Source organism: Zootoca vivipara, chromosome 12 (genome assembly GCF_965207765.1).
Source record: "Zootoca vivipara chromosome 12, rZooViv2.hap1.1, whole genome shotgun sequence".
Classification (NCBI taxonomy): domain Eukaryota; kingdom Metazoa; phylum Chordata; class Lepidosauria; order Squamata; family Lacertidae; genus Zootoca; species Zootoca vivipara.
In genome coordinates, this window is record NC_142595.1 from 41,619,243 (window position 1) to 41,629,394 (window position 10,152).

General features: G+C 41.4%; 1 protein-coding gene across 1 annotated transcript; it reads right to left on the reverse strand.

The window, feature by feature from the left end:
- Positions 1 to 2,042: 2,042 nt before the first annotated feature.
- Positions 2,043 to 9,900, reverse strand: LOC132593142 (vomeronasal type-2 receptor 26-like). Its single transcript, XM_060282239.2, has 5 exons — positions 9,613 to 9,900; positions 5,713 to 6,570; positions 4,822 to 5,049; positions 3,427 to 3,553; positions 2,043 to 2,941 (listed from the first exon to the last, which is right to left on the reverse strand). The coding sequence occupies exons 1-5, from the start codon at positions 9,874 to 9,876 to the stop codon at positions 2,043 to 2,045; spliced, it is 2,376 nt and encodes a 791-aa protein (XP_060138222.2). The 5' UTR covers positions 9,877 to 9,900.
- Between the last annotated feature and the right edge of the window lie 252 nt (positions 9,901 to 10,152).

Below are 10,152 nucleotides of genomic sequence, written 5' to 3' on the forward strand. Positions count from 1 at the left end.
AACAACTACATGGGCTGCTCTCTTGGGTTTGGGAAACTGTTTTGTTGGGTTGAGGCAAAATGAATACAGGGAGATTTAGTCCAGTTACATCTCATATTCAGTTTTTTCAGACATATTGCTTCTAAAAGGGGAGATCCTCCTTATTAAAATAGTGAGATCAAAGGGATTATCCTCTAGTGCTCTAAAACAAAGCTGTTTCATACACTGAAGACCAATACAATTTTTTTTAAAAAAATAATGTTTTATTTAATTTCTCAACAAGTAAAATACTACAATACAATAAAAACAAAAACAAAGCAGAAAAATAGAAACAAAAAGAATGAAAAACACAAAAAAGACAAAAAGAAAAAAGAAAAAACACATATAAATCTTTTCTCACATCACAGTGTATATTGGGACCTCCTCGAGTTTCCCCTCCCATTGGTTCATGAATACATTTCTATTTAGCAAATTCTGTTTCAAATTATTCACCTAATAAAAAACTCATTTTCATCTTACGAAATATCATGTTCACTCATTCCACAGTTTGTTTAAAGCTTGATTTCTAATCTAATACATCACTTTAGCATATTTTTTTTTTAAATACAGTTTAAAATCTTTCCAATCTTCCTCAATCGCTTCCTCTCCCTGGTTGCGGGCATACAATTTTAGGTGGAGTGAGTGATGTACACTGACGAACCACCATTGTGCTCAGATGCCACATAATAGTCCCAAAGATTAATTAAAAGAGTATTAGGTAAGCTAAACTGCTATTCCTAAATTACTTTAGAGACTGTGATAAATTACAACTGATGTGATCAGTCTGCTAAGTGGAAATTTCACTTGGAATGTGAGCTGATAGTTGGCATAAGAAGAGGCCATTTTTAACAGGCTGAAAAGAAAACAAAATGTCATTTTTACTGTTTAGAACAAAGAAAGATTATAAACAGAGAATGGTGTCCTGATTGTTAACAATTTCCATTTTATATTACTTTTAACTCTTCATCCCTTTTGTGGAAGTGCTGGCTGCAAAGTGAAACTGAAATCTGTGGAAAACTGTGGAAAAGAATGTGCTCATCCCTAAGGAGAGAGACAATATGAACTATGCTTATTCTCAGGATTTTACTTAGGGCAATTTTAGCTCCTTCCAGGTTTGACCAATCCCATATCTCCGACCTTATAGTTAGGTTGCAGTGTTAGATTTTAAGGAGAGAGACACAAGAGTTCAAGGCAGAGACTGTTAGGGTGGCAAAAATATTGTTGAACACCCCATTGAGTGTGAGTATCAAGCAGCAATTCTTGGTTGAGAAACTGAAAGAGCTCAGTGCTGAGATGCATAAAATGTGAATGAAAATGGATTACTCCCCCATCTCCACCCAATCATTTTCACAGAGTTATTTCTTACAAAATTAAACACATTTATTTCCCATGGAGGAAATAAGAAGTAGTAAAGTTACTTTCAATTTCTTGGCAACACTTTCATTGATAAAAAAGAGGAAAATAAAATTTCCTAGCACACAGATTTCCTTTGTTTAAAAATTTCTTGGTTCAAACAATTAGAGCATACTTTTTGTTCTGCCTTCAGCCCGTTAATGACCGACTTTCCTTCTCTTCTTCTTAAAGCTAGAAAGCAGCTAACTCTCAGAATGTAAATTTCCACCAGCAAACATAGAAATCTTTTTCAGTTGTAAATTATAGCCACCTATAATTATGAAAGGGAGGCTTTTGCAGAACCCATGCCCAACAGGGCTCTTATGTCTTTTTGGGGAAAGAGGATGATTCCTCCATTCAAAAGTCACTTAACTTGGACAGGATTCCTGGGAGTTGACAGCTTCTTGGTCTTCAAACACAGAAAATGTTTTTTTTTTACAGAGCATCAGATGTTAATCTCCTGTTTTCTCTGGAGTGAGTCCAATACTCAATATTTATGACTGACTATCATCAATCACTAAGTCTACTAAAAATTACATAAGGGAGCTGCTGAAAACCTCTTTGCAAATATTCTACTGTACACACAAAGAAAAGCACAAAATACAGTAAAGGGCAGGTTTATTATTTCTTTATTATTTCTTCCTTATTAGCTGTTCCCTGTTGTTCAGCTCAGGCCTCAGAAGGATTATATAACATTTTGGGAAGAAGATGCAAACCAGCAACCCAACACCGGAGGCTAAGATGGAGAAGATCTCCACAGCTACCATATATTTTCCCTTGGTGCTCAGGTAGGAAGGAATAAAGGACAGCCAAACACTGCAGAAGACCAACATGCTGAAAGTGATGAACTTGGCTTCATTGAAACTGTCTGGTAACTTCCTAGCAAGGAAAGCCACAGCAAAACTTACAGTTGCCAGGAAGCTCATGTAGATGAGGACACAGTAAAACATGACCACGGACCCTTCATTACATTCTAGTATGATTTCTTTAGTCATTGAGTGCATGTCCACATCAGGGTATGGGGGAGAGGTTGCCAGCCACACAGTACATATCCCTGCTTGGACTATGGAGCAGGAAAGGAGAATGGAGTGGCCTAGACCTTTCCCCACCCAATTCCTTATTCTGGATTCTGGGTTTGTAGCCATGAAGGCCAAAACCACCGTGAAGGTTTTTGCCAGGACACAAGAAACAGCGGTTGAGAAGATGATGCCAAAAGCTGTTTGTCGCAGGAGGCAGGTCACCTTCTCTGGTTGGCCAATGAAGAGCAATGCACAAAGGAAGCAGAGCAGGAGAGAGATGAGGAGAGCATAGGTGAGGTTTCGGTTGTTTGCAATGACAATGGGTGTGTTGTGGTGTTTTATAAATGTACCAAGTACCAGAGCTGTGATCAAGGAAAGGGAAAGAGAGAAGCAGGCTAAACTGATGCCCAAAGGTTCTTCATAAGACAAGAAGCTGATATCCTTGGGTAGACATGCATCCCGGTTCTTGCTTGGATAGTCTTTTTCTGGGCATTTATTACAGTCATTCATATCTGGAAAAAAAATAAGGAAATGACCTTTAGCTCATAGCATGTCAGCTTCCCGAAATGTTGACTAGTTGTCAAAGAAAAGAGCTCTGCTGAAATTAAAACACATGTTTAATACTGTCTGATCCTCTGGAATGTTTTGTTGGATTTAATTGGTTCAGAGCTATTTGGTCTGTAAATGGCACAGCCAGGGCTATCCCTCCACCTGATTTTGTAACGTATCATTACACTAGCCTGCATGTAGCTTTTGTAAGTCAGAAGGAATGAAAAGTCCCTTCTAGATTTGATTTGAATCACATACCACCCAACTACTCTCAATGCATAGTCATTCTCATTTGATTAACATATTTAGACTATCTGATCACAAAGAGGTAGGATCACACACACAGTAGACCATCTCCTCATTTGAAACTTAAACTCAGCCTTCCTTACAGCGCCGTTCAATCCTAAATACTGAGTCTGGCTCTATTTAATCTATTTATTTCTCCTACCATCTTGGTTTGCAATCTTCCCCTCTGCACATGGGATGCAATCGTAGCAGCAAGGGGGCTGTCCCTCCTTCACTTTCTTGCTGGATCCTGGATGACAACTCCCAGTACAGACTGAAAGCGGCTGAGTCTAATCCATAAATGAAAGAGCAGAAGGTTCATCAAGAGTCTAATGAGTTTCAAATCCTTTCTGTTCTCGAGCCTTTCTCTATGTTACTAAACTACACAGCACTTCAGTCATATGTAATTGCTATATGTATATGTATCACAATTGCTTCTTTTTGTATTTGTAGTAGTAATGTTTGAAGTTCTGTGATATTCCCTTGATATTACTCTGGGGTGTGCAGTACCCCATCTATTCTGCAAAGATTGCTCTGTCCATTAAGGTACACTTTGAAGTTACTCTAGTTTCCTTGTTGATTTTGTTATAATTCTTACTTTTGAGTATGTTGTCCGCTAGGTAGACAGCTCTAGAACTGATTTTGGTGCCAGAGGACCCATCAGATGCTTCCTGCGGAAGAGTTCTGAATGTGCCACCCAGAGTCACTGGGGAAACCCTGTTAGGATTCATTCCCCGTCTGCAGTCAAAGGGTTATTGTGTATCATAAGTCTTTGCCTCTGGACTCAGTCCAAACATCACAGGACAAAAGTTCCAACTGCTTCTTCCAGGGCAGTGCCACCTGCTGGTTGCAGTGGTAATTGAGATGACGTCACAGTCTTCTCCTTCCATTCTGGAAAGTTTTCTTCAGAACAGGCTAAACTTCACACCTTTCCTCTCATGCATACCCACAAGAGCATGCATACCCTCTTGTGCTGGGGAAATGTACCCAGAGGCCGTATCTGGCTGAAAGAAAACATGCCATCCTCTCTCCAGGCCTTTTCAAAGAAAAGCTGATAATTGACCTGGACCTAATGACCCACATTCAGATGAAGGATAATGTGATGCAAAACCCATATTTGCATGTATACAGCTTGCAGTGAGGATTGTAAATGGTTGGAATTAGGGTGAGAGAACCTAGCTTTTGTTAGTTTCTTCTGAAGTAGGATTCCCCGAAGCCATATTTACACTGTTAGCCTTGCTTCACTTTATTTTTTAGTTAAAATATATAGTTTTGTAACATCCTTAATAAAATATTTGCCTTCATTCCTTGCATAGCTTCTAGCTACAGTAATCTTTTGGCTCATACTCTGGTACCTGAAAGGATTCTTCTGTTTTGTAACCTCCTTAATAACATATTGGTCTTCTAGCAGTAAACTTTTGGTTCTTAACCTGAACGCTCTGGTCATACAACACTCATCAATTTACGACTCAAAAGACAGTGAGTAGACCTGCGGGTGCATAATGACTGCTTACTCAATACTGAATCTCTTTTGAATTAGCAAACAATGCAACTCTACCTGGTTAAACCAACTGTGCCAAGTGATGGCATCTTCATCAAGGATGAATGTTTGGTCTGGTGGAGCCTGAGGATCTACCCTGCCAACTCTCACTCTGTGCAAACTTTGGTTGGTGAATATGATCCAATTGATAATTTCCAAGCTAGATGCTGCCTCTCCATTCTGGTTGATGAAGACCACATCTCCTGCCGTATTGTTAAATGAGATGCTCCTCAGAAATTGATGGAGCTAGATTGAAAACAGAAAAGACAGGGGTTTGGAAAAGACTGCAGTCTAATGCAGGGAGGAGCATTTTTTCCCTATGAGCTGAACCTACAGCAAATGATGAGGGGTGATTCAGTCAACTGTCAGTGGATTCAGCTCCAAGCTTGGAGAGAGTCCACCAATTTTCTTTCACACGCCTGCCTCTCTCTCAATTTTCTTTCACACACATGCCTCTCTCTCAAACTTCCTTACAACCCTTTGTGGGGGTTCAGGTCAAAGTTGTTGAGCTTTTTTATGGAGGATCAGGTCAAAAATGTTGAGCCTGCTATATATGAATGCAGTGGCATCTCATTTGTCTGCAAAGCTTGCATCATACAAATACTTTCTCCTGAAACACAGGGCAGTGCCTACTCAAAGAAATGCCCAACCATCATGTCCATTTTGCATAGGGTCTGCTGCCATTTTCCAGCAGCACAATATGTAGGGAATTATCTAGGATACCACCATATCTGTGCCACCTCCTACTCTGTCAGCAAAATTATAAATTCAGTTCTGGGTTCTTCTTCCTAATACACCCTCCCAAAAGTTTGGACTCTGAGAGGAAAGAGCAAGCTGATAGGATTTTGGGAACCCATAGAGTGTCAGGAAGTAACAGGACTTTCCCAGTTGAGGATGTTCAGCCTTTACCTGCCAAAACGGTTGATTCAGATTCCCCCCTCTCCCGTCTTTTGCCATTCCTCTGTGTCTGAGTCTGGATGTGGACATGGCATGCAAAGCATGGGCCATGGAGTAGACAGCACTGTGGATGCTATAACTGTGGCCTGTCATGCTCATTTCAAAAAGTGATCCAGGGAGGTCTCCCACCTTCTCTTGTCCAGTACAAATATCCCCCTCCACCTTGTCTGAAGTGATATTTGGGAATACACATTCAAAGGACTGTTGCCAGAAGTCCCTGATAAATCCGTCCCCATCTGTGTGAAAAGGGTTTTTGTGCACAACATACTGATGAAATCCTGTTGGGTTTCTAAAGTGAATTTCAAAGGCTATAGCACCATTGAATATTCCTGCATCCCAGTACTTTTGAAAGACAAATGAAGCAAACTCAACCTTTGCTGATATTATCCACACTTTACTTTCTACATTCTTCTTGTCGTCATGTTCTGAAAAGTATGAAAGCAATCTCAATGTTGCCATGGAATAAGATTCTCCAGAGGCAACCACTACGCTTGCTTTGCTGCTAAAAATTTTCTGGCTTATTATTGCCCCCTGATTTAACATGTCAGTAATTTCAGAAATGAAACTAAAATTGGGGATTCTTTCTATGAATGCAAAGCAGACACCACTCTTGGCAAACATTGGGGAAATGGTTTGCACAAATCTTTCTCCATTATCATTGTCCGTTGCAATGACTCCAATCCACGTCCACCTGAAATGCAGAAGCAAAGAGAGAATTCCCTTATACTGAAGGGCTTCTGCGGCTGCCATCTGGTAGAAGGGAAGCCCTGGGGTTTTGTTATTCATCACTGGAGCAGAGCCATAAATGAGCTAAAGCAGGAATGGAGGAAGAGAAGAGGCAAAGTAATATTTGCAGAGTTCTTTCAAACTACTCATATACATTATTATGTGGTGAATCATGTTAGTCAGATATGCCCTTGGCCACCCACCAGGAATTGCATGCCCTCTCCCATTTATACTAAAGACACACAGGCAGATGGGCTGAAAATTGGGGACATCTCCCATTCCTGTTTTTTAAACATTTGTTCTGTTGACCAGAGAGGGAAAATGTTCCAATTTTTTTTTTTTTTGGCAGCAGCGTCTCCCATGGGCAAAAATGAGTGGAGGGACACACCATGCCCTAAAAAGAGGATTGCCTATCCCTGCATTGGACATAATTTACTGTAGCCATGTCAGAATTGCAACTAGGGTCGGATACACATTTCTTCTCTCTAGCTTCTTTCATCTCCACAATGCTCATACCTCAACACACAGCAGAACTGCCATTTCTGCCTCTTCTTTTTCAAAACTTCTCAAACATCATTTATAAACATTTATTTCATTTTGGAACCAGCTGCTCAGTATTATTACTGTTCTCCTGCAAAACTAGATTATATCTGCAATTTGTCATACCTCCAGAATGTGTTTAATTTTAAAGTCTCCCCCCCCCCCAACATTCACATATTGGGTATGGTGTCATGGCTGGTGATGAAGAAACCCACTCTCCCAAAATTGGCCTTTGGGATGTCCTTGAGATGTGTGTAAGAGATTGAGGGGGTGACATTTTTCCCCTGCTATTGCAGCCTTTCTTTCCCCTTATTTAGGTTATTTCATTTTATATTAATTCTGTCCAACCTTTATTTCCCAAGGATCTGAAGGTGGTGTATTGTATATGGTTCTGTAGGAATCATAGAATCATAGAATCATAGAGTTGGAAGAGACCACAATGGCCATCCAGTCCAACCCCCTGCCAAGCAGGAAACACCATCAAAGCATTCTTGACATATGCCTGTCAAGCCTCTGCTTAAAGACCTTCAAAGGAGACGATTCCACCACACTCCTTGGTAGCAAATTCCACTGCCGAACAGCTCTTACTGTCAGGAAGTTCTTCCTAATGTTTAGGTGGAATCTTCTTTCTTGAAGTTTGAATCCTTTGCTCCGTGTCCGCTTCTCTGGAGCAGCAGAAAAGAATCTTTCTCCCTCCTCCATATGACATCCTTTCGTATATTTGAACATGGCTATCATATCACCCCTTAACCTTCTCTTCTCCAGGCTAAACATACCCAGCTCCCTAAGCCGTTCCTCATCAGGCATAGTTTCCAGGCCTTTGATCAATTTGGTTGCCCTCTTCTGGACACGTTCCAGCTTGTCAGTATCCTCCTTGAACTGTGGTGCCCAGAACTGGGCACAGTACTCCAGGTGAGGTCTGACCAGAGCAGAATACAGTGGTACTATTACTTCCCTTGATCTAGATGCTATACTCCTATTGATGCAGCCCAGAAATGCATTGGCTTTTTTAGCTGCTGCATCACACTGCTGACTCATGTCAAGTTTGTGGTCTACCAAGACTCCTAGATCCTTTTCACATGTACTGCTCTCAAGCCAGGTGTCTCCCATCCTGTATTTGTGCCTTTCATTTTTTTTGCCCAAGTGTAGTACCGTACATTTCTCCTTGTTAAAATTCATCTTGTTTGCTTTGGCCCAGTTGTCTAATCTGTTAAGGTCATTTTGAAGTGTGATCCTGTCCTCTGGGGTATTAGCCACCCCTCCCAATTTGGTGTCGTCTGCAAACTTGCTCAGGATGCCCTCAAGCCCATCATCTAAGTCAGGGGTGGCCAACTCCCAAGAGACTGCGATCTACTCGCAGAGTTTAAAAACTGGCAGTGATCTACCCTCTTTTTTGGGGGGGGGGTCAGGTTAAAGTTGTTGAGTTTTTCTTAGGGAGGAGGAAAGCCCTCTTTTGGGGGAGTGCAGGGCAAAAATGTTTAGCTTTTTTTTAGGGGAGCCAAAGCTGTTGAGCTTCTTTGGGGGGGGGAGCCAGTGATCTAGCAGTAATCTACTAAAGGCGTCCAGTGATCTACTGGTAGATCGCGATCTACCTGTTGGACATGCCTGATCTAAGTCATTGATAAAGATGTTGAATAAGACTGGGCCCAAGACAGAACCCTGTGGCACCCCACTAGTCACTACTCTCCAGGATGAGGAGGAGCCATTGATGAGCACCCTTTGGGTTCAGTCAGTAAGCCAGTTACAAATCCACTGAATGCTAGCATTGTCTAGCCCACATTTTACCAGCTTCTTTACAAGAATATCATGTAGAGAAGAAGATTTGCTAATTGTAAATCGGATCATATAGTTTGCATTGTTTGCCCTGTATAATTCTGACTGTGCGGCTCAGCCCCCCCCCCCCCGATATTCTTTAGATGCTTGCTTTTCTCTTTAAATCCATTAAGTGCCTTTCAGTGCCTCTCTCTGTGCCAAAGTGTAATGTAAGCATAAGGAACAGTGAGACAGGATGCCCTCTCCTTATCAGAGCAGAGAGATCCTGCTAGACGAATGGCCTTGCCAGAGAGCCTGCACAAAGTCTGCATCAGGAGATGACGTATTATTAGTAGACGCACAAACAGCCTTGCTGAAGGCTGATGGTATAGGGTCGCTTTGCTGAGTTTTACAATGTCAGCATGTGTTTATGATAAGGACAGGACACGGATCTTCCTGTATGTGTATGTTTAACCTATGACCCTCTTACGTGTGCATACTTACAGAGTGGATTCATGGGGAGGGGGTAGAGGAGCCCAAAAGTGGATAAAAGCCTCAGGCAAACTTTCTTTTCTCTTGTTGTGAAGCATCACCAAGTGCCTTCTCTATATAGAGAAATAAACTCTTTCTTTGAATTCAACCCTCGGTGTCGTTATTGACTGTCTTTCTCCCTGCCGGGCGCAACACAAGGAACCCAGCTGAAGCCAATAAGGCAACAGTTCTGCTTCCAATTTCATCCTCGCCCTGAGCTGGTGATACACCTTGAACTGGTGCTGTGAATTCAGCCTCTTTCTCTATGCAAGCTAATAGAGGTGTTGTACATGGGTGTCTTACCTGCGGAATCTTATAGATATCCAAAACAGTTGCCACATAAAAAGAGATTTCAGAATCCAATCCTCCAATGACCCCAGCCAGATTATTTTCAACATCACATATATAATTAGGGACAAATTTCTTCACCGTGGATAAAAGCATCAGTGTGGCAAGATATGTACTCCTTGCATTGATATAGCTGTCATATAAGTGAAACCCCAAGGTGATATTGGGTAAGATGTGAGGGTCTTCGTTGATCTCCTTTACAGCAAATGCCAAGGCCATGATGTGCTGGTAACCCTTAGGCACCACCCTAGAATGAGAGTTGCAAACAATATCATAAGGAACTAATTTATCATTTTACATATCAGCACAGTAGTTAATCATATCGACTTCCGTGGAGTTAACTCCCAGTCCATTCTATTGCTGAACAGTTCTTATAATCAGCAAGTTCTTCCTGATGTTTAGACAGAATCTCCTTTCTTGCAACTTGAATCCATTGGTTCTGGTCTTACCCTCTGCAGCAAGAGAAAACAAGCTTGCTCCATCTTCCTGGTGACA